A 20653-nucleotide genomic window follows, 5' to 3' on the forward strand; every position below is an offset into this window, starting at 1 on the left:
GTGAATCTAACCCACAATAAGACAGAAAAAATGACTACAGTCACACAACATGACCAAGAAGATATGCAAAGTAAAGACACTCACAAAATGACCCAAAAATGTACAAAATGACCTTAGAGACAAAATTTTAAAAAGGCTAAAAGACACTAAATATCAACAAGACACAATATGATCACGATGAGACAGAAAAGGTCTACAAAAGTACACAAATAGATGCAAAATGACCACAGAGATGCACAAAACTATTAAAAAGAGACACAATATGACCATAAACAAATGCAATATGACCGCAGAGACACAAAATCAGAATCAGAATCAGAATGCGGTTCATTGCTAAGTAGGTTTTTACACTTACAAGGAATTTTCTCTGGTGCTCTTGGTGCAAGTACAGATAAAATAAAATAAAATAAGATAGTAAGTAAAGAGATAGAAGAAATATGGATAAAATAGACAAGGCATATACAGTTACTACGAAGTAGTAATTAATATAGTCAACAGAGCTGATTTGCAGTGGCACGGGTAGTGTTCATCAGCGATGCAGCAGAGGGGAAGAAGCTGTTCTTGTGGCGAGAGGTTTTAGTCCTGACGGACCGCCTCCTACCTGAGGGGAGGGGTTCAAAAAGTTTGTGTCCAGGGTGAGAGGAGTCGGCCAAGATCTTGGTTGCACACCTTAAAGTCCTAGAGGTGTACAGATCCTGGAGGGATGGCAGGTTACATCCGATCACCTTCTCAGCAGAGCGGATGATGCGCTGCAGCCTGCTCTTGTCCCGAGCGGTCGCTGCAGGGTACCAGACGGTGATGGAGGAGGAGAGGATGGACTCTATGATGGCCGTGTAGAAGTGCACCATCATAGTCTTTGGCAGGTTGAACTTCTTCAGCTGCCTCAGGAAGTACATCCTCTGCTGTGCCTTTTTGCTTATGGAGGTGATGTTCTTCTCCCACTTCAGGTCCTGGGAGATGATGGATCCCAAAAAGCAGAAAGACTCCACGGTGAGCACTGTGGAGTCAGAGAGCTTGATGGGAGCAGGGGGGGCTGTGTTCCTCCTGAAGTCCACCACCATCTCCACTGTCTTCTGGGCGTTGAGCTCCAGGTTGTTCCTGCTGCACCAGGTTACCAGGTTGTCTACCTCCAGTCTTTAAGCAGACTCATCCCCGTCAGAGATGAGTCCGATGAGGGTGGTGTCATCTGTAAACTTCAGGAGTTTGACGGACTGGTGCCTGGAGGTGCAGCTGTTGGTGTACAGGGAGAACAGCAGTGGGGAAAGAACACAGCTTTGGGGGGGAGCCAGTACTGATGGTCCTGGTCTCGGAGACTTGCTTCCCCAGCTTCACATGCTGCTTCCTGTCAGACAGAAAGTCTGTGATCTGTCTGCAGGTGGAGGCAGGCACACTCAACTGGAGGAGCTTGTCCTGGAGCAGGGCAGGGTTGACTGTTGAAAGCAGAACTGAAATTTACAAACAGGATCCTGGCGTAGGTTCCTGCTGAGTCCAGGTCCCGCAGAATGACTACTTAGATACATAAAATTACAACATAGAGACACAAAATGACTACATAGAGACTCAGTATGATTACACAGAGATGCAAAATGACCACAAAGTCACACAGAACAACTAAAAAGAGACATAATTTGACCACAAGAAGATGCAAAATGATTACAACGAGACCAAAACCTCTGCAGTGACACTATATTACTGTGGAAGTATGCAAAAGAACCACAGACACAAAATGATTACAGAAAGACAAAACGCAGTACAAAGAGACAAAAATGACAGACAAAACTGCAGTGACACAAAATTATTACACAAAGACAAAATCTGATCGCAGAGACACAAATTGACCACAAAGACAAACAAAATGACTACGTACATATAGACACAATATCACAGGGACACAAATTGATTATATAGCGACACAAAATGACCACACAAACACACAAAACAACCAAAGAGACATTAAATGGCTTCACAGGCACAAAATGACCACAAAGACACAAAACAATTGAAAAGAGACGCATTTTGACTATGAAGAGACAGAATATGACTACATAGAGACACAATTTGACCACAAAAAGACACTAAATGACTACATAGAGTTCTGCTGTAGCTGCTGGTCAGTTGCAGTAGCTGTGTGTCAGTGTGTGTTGTTGTTGTTTGGTGTGTAACATGTATACAGCAGTGTGTATGTGGGTCACAGTGAAAGTAGGCCACTGTGCAGCCTGGACAGACCTCACATTGTCCGAGCTCAGTGAGCAGCTTCCTGAGTGGAAGGCTCCGCTTTGGTTCACTTTAATCCAGCCGGCTGTGACGAAATCATCTGGACACTGAAATCAGCTGGAGTCAGCGAACAGGAGGCTCGGACATGATGCAGCAGAGTTTTTATCTATCAAATGCTCATATAGTGAAATGCAAAGTGACTGTTCTGCAAGACTGTGCAGCAACATGAATATATGATAAAAACATTCCTTAACATAGATGAAAATAGACATGAATTTATGTGAATGGGGAGTATAGAGATTGTGAACTGAAGTGTAGTGTACATTGTGTAACAGTTGCATTCATCAGTGTGTAATGTTTACACTTGAAGACCATCATGGCAGTCTTGAGTTTCCAGTCTTCAGTATCAATACATATCTCTGTTGCCATTATACATAGACAACAGAATTGAAAGTATAGTCCTCTTCTATGCCAAAGAGCAGCAAAAAGAGCTTATAAATACCATGTAAATGCTGTATAAACAATAATAATAATAACTAAGACTAAACATTAACCACACACACTCAATATTCATTTTCCATTCCCTTAAAATTGCTCTAAAAACATAAAAACATACTGCACTTGAAGTATATTTGAAATTTAAAATTCAGAGTCACAGTCAGCAGTGTTTAGTGTAGAAATGGCTCTGGGGTAAAATAAAATAATAAAAAAAAAATCTTAATTTTATATGATGATATCTTTGAAAAACAGACATCTTTATGAAAAAAGCCATCATGTGTTTTGGTTATTTCATACATTTTCTATAGATGAAAGTCTGTTGGGTCAAAAATATGCGCACAGTAATGCTAATAATTGGTTCAATCACCTCAGCTTGTTGCTTTTGGTAGCCGTTCTTGAGTCTATGGTTGTATTTTTGACTCTACAGATTCTGACAGAATTGGTGCAGTTAAACAAATTTGTTGTCTTTCTGACACAGACTTTAGGGAGACCAGTCTAAATTCTTCATTCTAGCCTGATTCAACCATTTCTTTGCCATTTTTGATTTATGTTTTAGGTCATTGTCTTGTTGAAATGCCCAACCTGATTTCAGGTATTCCTGAAGAATCCTCCTTCTTCATCATCCAATTTACTTTGTCTAAAACACCAGTTTCACTGGCAGCAAAACCGCCCCGGAGCATGATACTGCCATTGTCGTGCTTGATGGTCTGTATGATGTTCAGGCCATATCTACCTGTGTCTGACTGCTGTCTGAAGTTTTTGAGATAAACAATTTAAATTATTTTTTAAAGTAAATTTAACTATTTTCGGCTCATGTTCATTTTCCTTTTACTTTCTGTAAACCATCAGTTCCTCTGGCAGTCTAAAAGCTTAATTCTAGCCTTATTTATCCATGTCTTTATCACTTTTTATGTGTGTTTGAGGTTGCTGTCTTTCTTAAATAATTAGTAATTGTTTGTAAAATTTGTAAAATCCACCTTATTAGCATCTCTGTAACACCAGCTGAGGTCAAAACGTCAAAAATCTAGTTGAAATGATCTCCAGTTTCAATGCATGTGGGCTGCAAAATTAACTAAATGTTTCATATGTTTTTATTGTATTGGAAACAGTAAGGCACCCAAGATCTCCTGTTTACTAGAGACCACAGTGCCGTATTTGGCCTGTTTTTCCCCATTGATTTTTATGGTTATGTTACTGTTAAAAATGTGAAAAATGACAAAAATGTAATGTTTTTGGTACTTTCATTGAGTGTTGTTCATCAGTCAGATTATTTAAAAGCAGAACCAGAAGATAACAAAAACATTCAGTTCACCAATTTAAAGTTGTTGTAAACAATCATGTTGTGTCCCTTTAGATGTTTAAATCACCAACCAACATGTTGTGCCAAAGCTGTATTATAATAAAATGTCTAGTTTCAGTGGATATTGATCTATGGATATGAATTATGGATCATTTTCAATGATTTTCAGTTTTTCATAACAGTAAATAAGGATAAATTAATGATCTCTCTGTGATATGCATTAAATTAAGGAGAGAAACCAAATATCTGGATCACCTCCTTGTAGCTGATGTAGTTTTAATTGTAAAGATTTCAGTTCATTGTGATATAAAACAGAAAATTGACAAGTTCTTTTAAGTACTGTTGCTCCTTTGTACTGTTTTCAATGCATTTCTGAAAAAAAAATTCAGCACAGTCTTTGGGCTTTTAATGGGGGGTTTTGTCAGGACTTTGGGAAGTACAGCCTGATTTAGACATTTACTTACTATTTTTGAAGTGTGGGGTCATTGTCTTGTTGGAACACCCACTGTCCAGCATCCAAGATGTAAGTTCTGGTTGATGATTTAAGGTTTCCTTTTTTTATGACTTAATTTTTTTATTTTGTTTTCTTTGAGTGTATATAGTTTACAAGATGTTTATCAAAGTAAACTTTCAAGTCTACACATTCATATACTGTATATAGATTGCCAGGCTTTTCAAATCCACGCAGTCCACAATATTGAGTACTGCATCCCCGTCTACATTCAGGTCATGCACATCATCCATGTAGGTGCAACACCCAATACACACACTCATGTAAATGATCAAACCAAACAACAACAACAACAAAAAAAACATTATCACATTTAAAGCAGTTAAGGTATTACCTAATGCCTAATGTAATAATAGTATTTTCCCCATTCATTTTGCATTGAACTCTTCCCATCTGTTGTTAATCCTATAAAATAGCCATTCATAGGATGCCACTCATCCTAGCTCACAGAACCAATCTTTCAAGGGTGGAATTCTAGAGTTCTTCCTTTCTCTTAGCAGAATCTGTCTGCCTATCATTATTGCTGTTTGTATAAATGAAGTGTTTTGACATCCATCTACAATTGCTAGATCTCTGAGCACATATAATCTGGGAGAGAACTCAAAACCGTCACCTGTAGTTTCCCTAATCAGTCCCTCCAGGATTTCGCGGGCGTTTTTCATGATTGTTGCGGCCGAAAATGCCTGAATTCGCAGCAGCTTTTCTTAAAAATTGCGATAAAAGTTGCAGTGTTTTCAGCTTGTGATGAAATTGTGGGAGACAGTGACAACTGCTAAAAAACTGCATTTTTCCAGCTTGTAGAACATGTTTCAACACTTTAATTGACAGTATTTATTCTGAAATTAGTTACTTATTTATTCCAACCCATTTCCACAAAAGCTGGCACACCATAGTGGGACATTAGCAGCAGCCAGATACTGGTTTAACAAGACGTGGCTGGTAGATTTGCGGCACAAAATGATAATTTACTATTGAATGAATCATATTTGGACATATCTGTCAGTGGCTTAAAAAGTTAATTTCACTTCCTGGCACACACGTGTTCACACACACCCTCATGGCTTGTCATGTCAATTAACAAGAAGAGAGCGCCGTCTTCCACCAAGACAGGTGTGTGTTCTGCATGTGTACATACCAAATCGCGTGACCTAAATATGTACCGGGCGGCGGGAATTGATGGGACTCAGAAACACCCCCACATTTTAATCAGTTGTTCCTTGTGTCATTTCCAATACGTCCACAGTGGTAAATTTGTTGTAGGATCACAATCGTGATCGTCAGCAGGCCGCTGAGGTAGCGTTCACTTGTTGCCATGGTTGCTGTGCTGCTGTCAGACGCTGTGCCGCTATGAATCCTTAACAAATCCGTGGATCCAAACTTTAAGCTGTATCACTCTAATCATTTGGTCCTTGTGTCATTTCTGACCGACCCTGATAATTTCATTCAAATCCCTGAGTCCGTTTTTGAGTAATGTTGGTAACAGAGGAAGGATTCACACACAGGCTGATCGTCACATAACTCCGCCGTGTTCTTTGGTGGAATAATTAATCTAATTTACCTTCATTCTTTCAGTGCTCTAACGGATCTGGATGCAACAGTTTCCATCATAGTGATTTGTCTGGTCTGTTGTCCGCTCATTTCAACCGTTCCAGTACATTTTGTGTGTTTTTTTTTTTTTAAGTGTGTATCAGTCGATGATTTTTTTTCCCCCTTTTTTGTATTCCAACACAATATTGCATGGTTGTAAAACAGTTTAGCTCCGCTTTGGTGAAGAGCATCGTTGAATTAATTGTTTATCACGGTCTTCAGCAGTAATTTTTGTTGGTAAATGAGAGACATTAGTATCGCACGTCTGCATCTTCAAACCATAAACAGGAAGTGAATTCGGTGACGCACGTGCATTACGTTTGACCTGGGAGCTGCTATGATTGGTGGAACTCACGGGACGCGGGCCAAAATTGCAGGAAAGTTGCTGGGATTGGACAAAATTGCAAGACCGCGCAAAATTTGCGGAGATTGCTTGATTTCGCGTGAATTCGTGCAATCGCAACATTGCGAATTCCTGGCGGGACTGCCTAATACAGTTGTGTATTTTACTCCAGTACTCCAAGATTTTGGAACACTGCCACAGAGCGTGAAGCAGGGTTCCATTGTCTTTTTGGCATTTCCAACAATTTGGTGTGTTCTTTAGGCCAAGTTTATGTAATTTTGTTGGTGTCCAGTAGTAATGATTAACACTTTTAAATTGTATTAATCTTATCCTCAAATCCCTTGATAGAATTTTGAAATTCTGACATATTTTAAGCCTCAGGTCAGTCTCCCAGATATGTTTTAACACAAGTGGTAAATTACAATGTTTCTGTACAGTTTTGAGTAATACTAAGATAGCATGATTTGATTGTGATATTTTAAGGATATCATTGAGCAAAGTATATTTAATTTCTGTGCTTGAGAGATCCATCTCCGAGTTTAATAAATGTCTCAATTGCAAATATTGCCAGAAACACTTTTGTGGGAGGTAAAACTCCTGCTTCAAATTTTCAATAGATTTTAATGTGTTTTCTTTGTATAAATCACCAAGAGTTTTAATTCCACTGTTTAACCATTCTTTCCAGATAAAAGAATGGCGTTTCTATTAATAAGGGGCCTTATTAATACATAACTTTGGGTTTAGCCATGTACTTCCTTCTGAGCTAAGGAAAACGTCACATTTAAATTTTTTGCTTATGTTAAATGAGTAGATTTAAGGTTTCCTGAAGATTGGCACCAGTTTCACTGGCAGCAAAACAGTCCCAGAGCATGATACTGCCACCACCATGCTTGATGGTTAGTATGGTGTTCAAGCCATACATACTGCTGTCTCAAGTTTTTGAGATTAAAAGTTTTGTTTGTTTTTTTGCCCACTGGTGGTTGCAGTAAAAATTTGAAAATTTTCCCTCTGCCGTGATATAAAACAGAAAAGCTATAAATCTTGACAGGCACTGTAGGGACTTGAACCTAGGCTCTCCTGTTTACAAGACAGGTGCTTTTACCAGCTAAAGGCCCTTTCACACTCTAGCGTATAGAGCCAGCGTCTGAGGAATGTGTGGACTTTTTGGGAATACCCTGACATATGCTGAAACACGCTAGGGGTATGCTGGAATACGTTTCTAGTACGCGGGGGTACGTCGGTGTACGCTGATGTACGCTGACGGCCAAAAATTTTTTGAACATGCACAAAAATTTTCAGCGTATGCCAACATATGAATTTTACACTCATCATACATTCCTCATACGCTGAACACACTAGAGGTACGCTGAAGGTACATTACACATACGTCGAGTACGCTTCTCATACGTTGAAATTCAGTGGGTCAGGAAACCTAGCGTTAGAGGAGCGTATAATGAACGTGTGTCTGACGTGTGTCTAACGAATGGCTAACGTTATGATGGTAGTTCTAACGACAGTCTAGCGTACTCAACTTATGCCTAACGTGTTCTGAGCATACAGACAACTTATCCTATGCATATTACATGCGTATTTCCAGCGTATGGGGGGTATATAAAGTCTCACATTTCCAAATCTGTATCAGTTTGTACCAGCAGTTCAGAGATGAACTGTGCTGCAACATCACCAAGATTTGTTACAGTTGGCAGTTGATTATGCTAGACACAGAAGAAGAAGGCGTAGAATGAGACGTGCAATCTGGGTGAAACCTTGGCTTGGAAGGCGGCGTCAGTTTGGCCTTTATGACCAGCTTATGGTTGAATTGAGAAATGAAGATCGGAGAGCCTTCAGGAACTTCCTACGCATGCCTCCAGAAATTTATGATGAACTGCTGGACAGGGTTGGTCCCAACATCACCAGCTGTGTACGCTCATCATACGTTAGGCTGACGTTCCGCATACGTTTCTCATATGTCGGAGGTACGCTGATATGCGTTACTCATACGTCGGTATACGTCCAACTCAAATACACATCACATCACATATGCTCACATAGGCTGACATATGCTATGCATACGCTACTCATACGCTACTCATACGCTGACGGTACGCTAGGCTCACGTTACTCTAACGGTCATTAACCGAAAATCGACCGCATACGCTGAAAAGTAGTGCGTATAAACAATTTTTCGAAATATTCGATACGTTCCTCAGACGCTGGCTCTATACGCTAGAGTGTGACAGGGCCCTAAGCCACAGCGCCTCATTTATTAGGAATGTCATCCAAACATGTATTTTATGGCCTTGAATGATATTGTCTTTCATGTTTCTGTGACTCAAGCTGGGGTGAAATAACAATAAAGAGCAACTGCAATCATTTGTTTTTTTTCAGTAAATTACAGCCTTGTACAATGGACCAAACTTTGCTCTTTGTGTAGGTCTTCCACTCTGAAAGGCACTGGAGGGATTAGAACTCAGAATCTCCTGTTTACAAGATGGGCACTTTAATCAACTAAGTGATACTGCCTCAGCGCCCTCCGTGGGCTATATTTAATCTATTTCTGAAAAACAAATCAGCACCATTCTCAGGCTATTAATGGGGTTTATGTCAGGACTTTGGGATGGCCAGCCTGATTTAGCCATTTATTTACTTTTCTTGAAGTATGGGGTCATTGTCTTATTGGAACACCCAATGTCCAGCATCCAAGATCCAAACTTCTGGCTGATGATTTTAGGTTTTCCTGAAAAGTGGGAAGGTAATACTTCTTCTTTAATATTATGTTTACTTTGTGTAAAGCATCAGTTCTACTGGTGGTAAAACAGCCCCAGAGTATAACACTGCCACTGCCATGCTTGATGATAGGTGTACTGTTCAGGCCACATGTCTCTGTGTCTGTTTACATGTTTATCCAGAAGAAGTTCTTGTGACATAAAACAGAAAATTTTTGAATCACGACAGACACTGTTGGGATTTGAACGCAAGACCTACTGTTTACAAGACAGACACTTTCACCAACTACGCCACAGCTCCTCACACGTCTGGAAATGCCATCCTCCAAACATGTATTTTTCTGTAGATTTTTCTATGTCTGTGACTCCCGCTAAAATAACAGTAAGAATGAACTGAAATGACTTTTGTTGAGATCACCTCCAGAAATGATGTTATAGGCTGGGATATATTTTAAAGGCAACTGCAAACATTGTCATTTTATTTCCAAAGATGCATTGATCACAATGTAGTGTACCACTTGAAGAGATTGTTCTGCATATTTTAAATGGCAAAATGCAGGAAAAGCTGATATCGGAAACTTCTAAATCCCCTGAATTACAAAACAAGACCTCAGGAGTAAATAGTTGACTTCTCTTTGACCATCGCTAGTTTGTCCTGTTACCTCATCTTCCTCTTCCAAGTGTAAAAGTCAGAGGTTGCAGTCAAAATATCTCTGGTGGATGGAAATAGAGGGATGATGTCGGAGAGCCGGGTGGGATTTTTGGGAGTAATCAGAGTGAGTGGGTAGGACCGGTCAGGTCAGCATTGTGTGGACAGCTGTCAGGGTTTTAACACTCAGGCATGAACATTTGTGTCCCGTCATTGTGCTGAAGGCGCCACTGAGGCCTCAAGATGAAAGGTCGCGAGTTGAAGCGGCAGCCGTGAGTCCAGCTGAGGTCGAGATCGACATTCAAGCTCACATAGAGCTGAACTTGAGCTGGTATAGCCGCCTATTACGGCCCTGGGCAGCTGGGCTCCTCCTCTATTCTCATTTTCATTGTGTACAGCTGTGAGCAGCCTGTGAGCAGCCTAGCATCAACCGCCCTCCTTCCTTGGTTCCGTGGTTACTAGTTAAGGAAGAAGCCTGGAGAAGAATACAAGCCGGTCTGTTTTTCCCCTGCAGTGAAACATGGGGGTGGATCAGTCATGATCTGGGGTTGTTTCAGTATGGGTGGAACAGGGCAAATGCAATTGTGAGAAGGGCGAATGAACCAGGTCGTGTACAGGGCTACTCTTGAAAACAGTCTTCTTTGATCAGCTGGAAAATTCTTTCCTGCCTTGAATGACTGGATTTGTCAACAAGACAATGCCTCTTGCCACACAGCAAGGTCAGTTAAAGCCTAGATGGAGAACCAGAACATTGGAATCATGCTTTGGCCTGCTCAGTCACCAGATCAAAAATCCAACTGAAAACCTGTGGAAAATTATCAAATGCATGATGGAGAAGCACAAGCCCAAAAACAAAGCAAATTTGTTTGAATTTGTGCAACAGGAATGGCCTGCTGTGACAGCAGAACAATGTCAGAAGCTGGTTGAGAAAGGCCAAGATGCATGGCTGCAGTCATCAAAAACAATGGTGGTGCAAGTAAGTACTAACTCCTGTGTGTATCATGTGACTAAAATAGACAGAAAACATTGAATGCCTAAAAGCACTGTTTTTGACAGTGCAATGCCATAGCTATTGATGTGAGAGATTAAGTGGTTATTTTCAAGATAACCATGGAAAATGGTTAGACATCAGCTCTTAACTGGCTGTCTCAGAGAGAATCATGTAGGGCTGTACACATGACCAACTCAGATTTTTTATAATTTGGCACATGCAGAGGTCCAACCCCTAAACCATCATAGCTGCAATCAGAAATATCATATCTCTTTTATATTTTCTTTTACAGACTTTAGAAGATAGGGTGATTTTGAGCTGAGATCAGTAAAAACAACCATGCTTTCTGGGGCAAAAATTGTACTTTTTCCAACTCCTAGAAAAGCTGTATGTTGTATTTGCAAGCATGATATCTGGCAATATTGTGGAAATTTAGTCCCTCCCCGACTGAAAAAAGGTAAAGTTTGCTTGGATATACTACTTCATGGAATATTTGGCACCATGCCAAAAATATGATATCTCCCAATATTGCAAATCATGGAAAATAGCAACAAATATGAGACAATATATTTCCGATGTGGTCACCTTTATTTCAAATATCTCAGTTCAAACCACTAACAGTACTGATATTGTTCACAGAAAAAGGGTATTTACCCAAGGATGTTGGGACAGAGAAATTTTTTTGATTTTCTAAATTTAATATTTTCATGGCACATACGTTTGAAAACTTCAGTTCTGAAGTCAATGATATTCCAATGAAACAGCCTAGTTTGAATAAATTCCAATGAAAATCTTATATTTATCAAATTTTGTCAATATCTATATATTTATGTAGAAGTTATTATATATATTATATATCATTATATATCCACATGTATACATACATATGCCATCTACGTCATGGTAGTCCTGTACTATAGCAGCATGAACAAAGAAATTGAGAAGAAAGATACTGCATGTTCTGTAATCACTAAGTGTACATGACAACATGGTTATGTTTTCCATATCCAAGGAAGATGAATTCAGTGCAAAACATATATATGTATATATCAAAGTAGTGAGAGTTAGACATCCACTAACAAACAGATCTTCAAAGTGAACAGGTGTCTGGAGGTGTCAGCATCACATGAAGAAAGTGAAACTGTATGCCCACCACAGTCTTTCCCATAAACCCCTTCAAAAATACAGGCCATCTTCTGATCTTCACCAAAAAAACAAAACGATTAGGAGTGTCTGCAATTTTGTTGACAGTTGACAGCTGATCTTGAGGGTCTGTCTGCAGCTGAAGGAACAGGGCCGCACTAAAATAGCAAACAATAATTTTTTCCCCATGCTTATTTACTGCTATCAAAGTAGTATATATTTTACGATTAAAGAGTTTATCACTATTTTCTGCCCAAGCATAGCAGATATTTCGCACCATATGTTATGAATTATGACTTGCAGCCAAGAGTACCTGGCTGCAGACCTCCAACCTCCACGGGTGACAGGAAATACGTCACCTCCATGGGAGACAGGAAGTTGTTCGTATTTTATGTTTGTTCTAAAAACGTGCAATTTTAAAAATAAATAAATGTATTTATATAGCATTCAGTTTTCTATCTTGTGTTCGTTCTCTCCTTGCAGCTGTCGCCCTCTGGTGAGAAATGGCGATGCTACGCGCATCCAAATCTGTATGAAAAAATATCAATTTTTGGTATATTTTATGCCATATCCTTGGGTAAAATTAGCAGCAAGGCAACTTCAAACTGTCTTAGCGGTAAGTTTCAGCTTAGTTTTAAGAAATAGGAAGCCGTCCCCATGGAGAGATTTTGATTGTCAAAGTGAAAGGATTTTCCCTAATTATTTCAGTGTTGAACAGCCCTGAACTGACTTCAGAAGGCTCAATTTCAAAGTGACAAAAGTCAAAGATAACTAAAACACAACCACTCTTTTTTGCCATAGAATCTATTTTTTTTGTCAACTGAACATTTGGGGGAAGTTTAGAACAAAATCGATGATGGTCATGTGACAACTTTTCTGGATCTGCATGATTCTCTCTGAGACAGCAAGTTTAAATTAAACTCTTATGAGCTAGTTTTGTTGTTGATGTTATATTTGTCCAAAATAAATTAACCTTTAGTTTGTACCAGGCCATTAAAATGAACAAGAAATTGGTGGAAAACAAGGGTGGTCTAATAATTTTCCATGACTATATGTTGTGAAATTGTGCTATATAAATAAAACTGAACTGAAATTGAACTGAAGATAATTCTTCTAGAAAGAGAATAAAAGTTTCTGCTGAAAAAAAATAGTTAAGCGTTGAGTAACTTAACCCTCTGAACATCAAACAGGCCATGTTGTCTTTAAATAATCACCAAATAACACCATTTGTCAGAACCAAAAATGTACAAACAGAGCGAATTATGGGATTTGAGCTTTCCGCTAGTCTTTAACCTGGTCTTACGACAGCCAGTTGTATAAATTTGCAGCCTGTTGTACCATGTAGTCTCAATTTTACTTACAACCCAAGCTGTGCGTTCAACCCTTACAATCGTACAAACCTATCACTGTGTTTAGATGTGGTCACTTTTGCTAAAAATTTCTTCAGTTAAAGAGGCACTGCTGTGATTTGAACCGAGGATCTGCCTGTTTACTAGATAGGCACTTTAACCAACTAAACCACAGTAACACAGCTTTTTGAAAAATCATATTCATAAGCATAATTTTTATCTTATAAACTGTGCCAAAGTCTCTCTACTTCAAAGTGAGATAAAGCTCCAAAAGATCACGAGACGTACATTCATGCCATAAAGCTTATTGTAGACAAGCTGTAGTACCTGGCTGTTGCCACCAGGTGAAGAAAATTTCACCCATCCATCCATCATTCTGAATACACCACTTCATCCTCATTAGGGTCACAGGGGGTCTGAAGTCTATCCCCAGCTGACTCGGAGAGGGCAGGTACACCCTGGACAGGTCGCCAGTCTTTCGCAGGACTGCATTACAGACAAACAATCACACTCACATTCACACCTACGGGCCAATTTAGAATATCAGTAACCTCATTTTATTTTCGGACTGTGGGAGGAAGCCCAGAGCAAACTCCGCCATGCACAGGGAGAACAGGCAAACTCCATGCAGAACAATCCCAGGAAGGCCAAGACATGAACCAGGGATCTTCTCACTGCAAGGGCGAACATGCTAACCACTACACCACTGTGCAGCCTGAAAAATTAACCCCATTTTTTACAAACCAAAACTCTAAAACCTCAAACAATCATGCGCGACTTTTGGTTTTCATTGGGCAAATTAAAATCATGCGTCTTTCATCAGTTTCACTGTATTCTACACAGAGGTGGGTAGAGTAACCAAAATTTATACTTAAGTAAGAGTAACGTTACTTCAAAATAATATCACTCAAGTAGAAGTAAAAAGTAGTCATCCAATAAATTACTCAAGTAAGAGTAAAAAAGTATTTGGTGGAAAGACTACTCAAGTACTGAAAGTCATGAGTAACTATTTGATTGTAATGTTCGATTTATTTTTCAAAATGATGTGACCAGACATCCATCCATCCATTCTCTATACACCGCTTTATCCTCACTAGGGTCGCAGGGGGTTGCTGGAGCCGTATCCCAGCTGACTCGGTGCGAAGGCAGGGGGACACCCTGGACAGGTCGCCAGTCTGTCGCAGGGCTGCATATACAGACAGACAATCACACTCGCATTCACACCTACGGGGCAATTTAGAGTAATCAATTAACCTCAGCCTATTTTTGGACTGTGGGAGGAAGCCGGAGTGCCCGGAGAAAACCCACACATGCACAGGGAGAACATGCAAACTCTATGCAGAAAGATCCCGGGCCCACCCTGGGATTTGAACCGGGGATCTCCTTGCTGCAAGGCGAAAGTCCTAACCACTATTCCACTGTGCAGCCGTGACCAGACATACAAAAATGTAAAATAATGTGCAAATTCTGGTCTTTCCAAATAATAAAATTAAAAAATAGCAAAAATAAACATCTCTACAAAATGACAGGTTAAGGCGCAAAAAACATAAAGTTCCAAATCTGAGTTTTTCACAACATAAAGCTTTGAAAGAAACACCTGTAGTAAGGTAATGTTTGTATGTTTGAACAGTGCAAACTTCTTCCAGTGACAAGATATACTGCATGCCCATAGAGTCTATGACATAGACTGTATGTGAATGCTGTATTCCCCCCCCCCTCCGTATCACGTGTACCTATCAAGACTGACGTCACGCTTCACTTCGTCCGTATTAGTAAACAGAAGACAAAAGACGTAGATATCCATGCTAATGCTATGCTAATGTTGTCGGACTCCAAAGCAAGATCAAATTTCTCGAAAATGCCCCAGTTTTTTCATTCCCTGTCTGCTACGTGTGAAGAGTTTGTGCCGCTATGCCGCCAATGTGACCGCAGGGCAACGTCTGGTAAAACGGAGTCAAGTGATTATTGTTGCTTTGTCTGTCAAACACAGTCATGTGGTAGATCCACTGTGGGCATCTCTCCAGCAAAATAAAGCATATCTAACGTGGTAAATAAAAAGTAACGAGTCTAGTGTGGCCCAGTGTAAAGGAGTAAGAATAGCGTTTCTTCATAAATCTACTGAAGTAAAAGTAAAACGTATGACAGAGAAAAACTAGTCTCAGAATTACATTATTTTCAAAAAGTTACTTAAGTAAATGCAACAGAGTACATGTAACTCGTTACTACCGCCTCTCATTCCACATTTCTAAAAATTTTTCCAAATACCAAATAATTGTGGACAGATCCTTGCCTCTGCCCTGATTAGGTGGCGGACTTTCCTCCTTCTCTCTGTCTCTGTTTCAGAGTATGTATGATTAAGAAAGTTCTGCATGCAGCTCTTCACAAAGATGAGAATGCCTGACTTAGCGCTATACAGAGATTTTTATATGGAAATGTGCAGCTATCTGATTGGCCTAAGATAAGGATGTCTTCTGTCTTCGGTCTAATCAGAGCCGACTCCAACCTGTAATCAGAATACTTGTGTGTGTGTGTGTGTGTGTGTGTGTGTGTGTGTGTGTGTGTGTGTGTGTGTGTGTGTTGTGTGTGTGTGTGTGTGTGGTGGTGTGTGTGTGTGTGTGTGTGGTGTGTGTGTGTGTGGTGTGTGTGGTGTGTGTGTGTGTGTGTGTGTGTGTGTGTGTGTGTTGTGTGTGTGTGTGTGTGTATGGGAGTTTTAAGTTACGAGATAACTTAGGTGTGGTTTCTTGCGCAAAGATGAGCTTCTCTTTGTTTGTCTGTGCACAGACTCTAAGTTTTATCTGTTTGATTGCTCAACCTTGATCTGAGATTGCTCAACCTTGTTTTAATTGATAGCAAAAGTGATTTTATTACTCATCCACTGATAAGGCAGATTTATTAGTTCTTCTTTATTATTAGTTTGCCGTACTCTTGGCTTAACTGTACTTAAAAATTTGTTATTTATAATTTTTGTACAAATCAGTTGCGTGTCAATCATTATTCAAATATTTTATTTTGTTGCAATGTCTGAACAGTTTTCTCTAAGAAATCTCTGAGTTTGATCCTTTCAAGCCTTGCCCTTTGTACAGGATTCGTTGCTCGTCCTCTCGTTACCTTTTGTGCATACGTGCGTTTCTGCAAATGCACTGAGCCAATTTTCAGAAATAAAGCAACTTCAATCTTCTAAGAATCAAACCGTTTGTTCCATGTCAATGTCTGTTAGCATCACCTCGTAGGTGTGTTTGTTATTTTAAGATCTTCTCTACAGTGGAACGGTATCTTGTGGTTAATGTGGTGTCTTAAATGTCTGAGTTGTCGCTTCTGTTTTTGGGTGTGAGAGGTCAAAGCTGGGTAACACATCATGAACAAGCTAGTAACAAAGTTTATAAGAAATAACACATTAATACAGTTTGATTATATGATAAGATGAGTTGTGATTAAAGGTGATTATATGCTGATCAATTGGGTTATGATTGATGGAAATAAGAGATAGAATATAATAGGATATTGATTAAATGTAAAACAAGAGAATATTTCCCACAGTCCTTTGACCACTTTTACTTAAAAGCCCATCCAGGGACGGGGTTGTAAATAGCTTTATGCTACACACTCCATATGTAATGCATAGGTTCTATGTGTCCCATGATAATTGCATGGTCCCTGATTAAATAAAATAATAAAATAAAATATTATAAGAATGTCTCATCCATAATTTCATGCCTTTTGGAGATTTTTCCATCTTTTTTTGGCTTCTTTATGCACATTAATATAAATTTACAAAGTGCCCAGACGCTTGATCCCCAATGTAGTTCCTTAATGTTTTCTGTGCAGCTTTCCATGCTGTGCAGTACTTGGTCTTGGTTAATTTTCATTTTCTGTTTCCTTGGTCTGTCATTAGTTGGTATCTTATGTCTTCCCCCAGTAAACTTGTAGTTCTGTGAGTTACCACTGAGTACATGGAGCTATTGCCATTTCCCTGTGTTTTATTTTAGATTTCTGTGTCCAGTTTCCCATTGTTAACCTAGCCTCTTAAGTTAGCTAGCTTGCTCACTCCCCTGGTTAGTTTGGTTTGCATTTAAATCACTGTCCATCGCAGTATAAAATGTTATTTATCTTATTAAAAACATTTCACCAGTTCTCTGTTAATGTCTTGTCTGTGCCAGGGTTCTCAAGTAAAATTTTGCTCTAATCAGATTCTGTAATAAACTAAAGCAAAAAAATTCTGTATTCCTTAGTGCAACTGTGAGACTGTTGGAAACTCAGCTGTGAGTAACAATCACATGGCAAATTCAGTAAACTTTCATTTGAACTGCAGGTTGTGTTTATATAGCAAAAATTAGATTTTTTTTCAGACATGCTACATCATGAAAAGAGAAAATACAATGCACCAAACAAACAACCAAAACCAATCTAAAATGTTTGAAAATTTGTAAAATATGATTTAACTTACTAGCTCCTACCTGTATGTCCATTTTACTGTTCTGTTTGTTCAAAGATTATATTTTAATACCTCTTTAGAAACCTTAAGAACACCTTAACTGTTCCATACAAGTACAAGTCTTTTTTGCTCAAATGTCTTTAAAAATTATCGTTAGATGTTTTGAGAACATCATCGAGAGTGTTCTACACGTTTAACCCCACAAACTGATAGACATCTACACAATGTGGTATGAGCAACTGGCTTTTTGAAATTCTAAATTTTCTCCTTAATTCATAGCGTCCAATGCTGGTTGTGAGCAGTTGTAAGCTCTCAAGTGATAAATATGGAAATGCATGAAAGCAGTTACTATTTGCTTGCTTGCGTACTAGATGTGAATAGACTTGTTAGATAAGTAGCCATCACGACAGCTTATTTAACAAGTCTGTTGCCTTTTTCAACAGAAATCTTTAGGAAAATACAAGCATCAGACACTTCATTTTCTGCATTCTGGTGACTTTTCATGAACCAGTTACTACTAGTTATTACCAGTTACTTTTTTCAGGTATTAATATATGGTGGAAATCAGGCAACATCGAAACCAAACAAAGCCAAATAATTTAAGATAGTCCCGAATTATTAAATCAATCCAGTGTATCTTTGAGAAACTGAATAACTCTGCAATACATTCAGAAAGTTGTATTTTCTGCATCCAAATTATTGCTTAATGTGACTTAAGTGTTTTAGAAAACTCGTCGTAAAGCTTCAGTTGGACAGTGTCTAAAATGTAGTGTTTAAAGGGTTGAGTGTACCATGGCTTCCAAAAGACAGAAAACCTGTATTCTTTACATGTATGTCATAAACGTATTGTAGATTAGCTGTAGTACTTCGTTGTTCCACCAGGTAGAGCCACTTCCTGTTTTGATGCTTAGCAACCAGAGGAGACATTACTCTGGCTACATGTTGGCAAGCAGAGAGCATTGTAAGGGTTTAGCTAGTAGCAGGTACCATGACAAAGACTGCTGTGGTAGTTATTGACCTCCAACAAGGCTGTATATTTAATGTAAAGTATCTGGCCACAGTTTGTGTTATTTTCTGATCTAATACCTGTATATGTTGTATGTACAGAAAGAATCATACTAAGAATGACGATGCTGCCGTGATTGGCTCCGGTCTCTAGAGCAAATGTCTTTATGTCACAGAAAACCCAATGTTTCGCACAAAGAGTTGACATCAGAGTGGTTTTTCAGATTTTTGATTGCGGAGGTGCAAATGCACAACATATCCCCTTCACCCCTACTGAAATAAATACACTTATGTTTCTGACTATTTTGACGAGCAAAATTGGTTGAAAACTTGACAGCTTTTTTAGATTCTCAGTTCTTGTCATTTTTGTGCTGGGTAAACCTCTTGCTGAGCATTTTATAGAAGAAGCCAAGCCCAAACTATCACTTTTCATGTGAACAAGTGAGTGCAACACCATTATTGTTTTCCAGAAAAGTAGACTTCCAGCCATTTTTCCTCGTATTTATCCATTATTCATCAGCGTTTCTGCATGTTTTCAGCTTCACACCAGTTGATCTGCGTCATCCTCTTTTTGCAACTGTGCTGTGAATGTGTGTCATGTTCTTTAAAGTCTCTGTAATCGGCAAGGAAACTCCACCGCTGAGAGTGAAAATTCAGATAATGGGACTTAAGTGTGCAGAACGTGTTTGCCATTAACTTATTAATTCATTCTTCCCCCCATTTGATTGATTGGCTTCATGAAAAACTGCTTTTCCAGGTGGGGTTGTATAAATCGAAGAATTCAGGCTAACATGTGCACTGACCTGAACATACATGCTGCTGACACTAAAGCAGAAAAGAATCTGAATGTGTTTGTGTTTGCACAGATCACTCCAGGCAGCAAGGCGGCACAGGGCAACCTGATCCAGGGGGACGTCATTGTGGCCATCGATGGCGTCAGCACTGAAGGATGACTCACCTAGAGGCCCAGAACAAAATCAAGATGGCCAACTACAACCTGGCCCTTACCATGGCCAAGTAAGAGCTGACTCTATCTGCTCAAAGTCCGTCTGAAGCTCCTTTTGGACCCGATTTCTATCTTAATGAGTGAAAATCGCAGTCCCGTCTTGTAAGTTGAAATCTCAACCTGATGATCTTCATGTGAATCTAATTGGATGCAGTTTTTCTGTCATACAACTGGCGTGTGAACCCAAGCAGCAGGCATACGCAGGAGGTAAGATTAATAAGGATTTAATGGGAAAACAAAACAAATACTTAAATAAGGAAGCAGGTGGGAAACAGCAGCGAAAGAAATTAAACTAAACTCAACTAACTCATCTAAACAGAAAGCGGACCTGAAGGCTGAGTAAAATACAACATAAAACTAGGTTAAATCAAAAGGGAGGAGGCTTACTGAGTCCAATCCAGTGACTAGCGGCGAGACAGAGTCCAGGGGGGAAACAAAGTCCGGGGAGTGACATGCAGAACTGGACGCGGCTGGCAGGACGCAGTATAGCAGGAGGGTGAGTCAATGAGCCAGCAATCAGCTGTGAGTGGGAGCTGGGCTTTATCTGACGCTAATCAGTCATTTGCGCCAGCTGTGTAGAGAAGCACAGCTGACTCGCCATTTGGCAGATGAGTCGGCTCTGAGGACTGACACAGGAGGACTGTGACCAGTTTTCTGTTAGTTCACAAAGTTACATTGAGACTTTAAATCTCAGATATATCTTCAATTAACACCAGTTCACCTACAGTCTGGACAAAGTGTTTGGAATCTTCAGAATAGTCAACGTTCTCCAATTACTACATGAAATGTTCATGCTTTCTACTGAATTTAACCAGTAATTTCTCCTCAAAAGATCTGTGGCCTGCAACAGGCAGCAGAATATTTTAATTATTAACCTATGTTTTTTCTGAGCAGCTGTT

General features: G+C 39.4%; 1 protein-coding gene and 1 long non-coding RNA gene across 2 annotated transcripts in view; one reads left to right on the plus strand and one right to left on the minus strand.

Moving 5' to 3' along the window:
• Window positions 1-20653, plus strand: part of LOC110963759 (LIM domain-binding protein 3-like) — a 167035-nt gene that overhangs the window by 87404 nt on the left and 58978 nt on the right. Inside the window, 2 exon segments of the mRNA XM_051959688.1 lie at window positions 19615-19696; window positions 19699-19765. Of these exon segments, the coding sequence (XP_051815648.1) occupies window positions 19615-19696; window positions 19699-19765 (149 nt within the window).
• Window positions 1-20653, minus strand: part of LOC127537431 (uncharacterized) — a 292103-nt gene that overhangs the window by 70311 nt on the left and 201139 nt on the right. The gene's annotated exons all lie outside the window — the stretch shown is intronic.

Source organism: Acanthochromis polyacanthus, chromosome 15 (assembly GCF_021347895.1).
Source record: "Acanthochromis polyacanthus isolate Apoly-LR-REF ecotype Palm Island chromosome 15, KAUST_Apoly_ChrSc, whole genome shotgun sequence".
NCBI lineage: Eukaryota > Metazoa > Chordata > Actinopteri > Pomacentridae > Acanthochromis > Acanthochromis polyacanthus.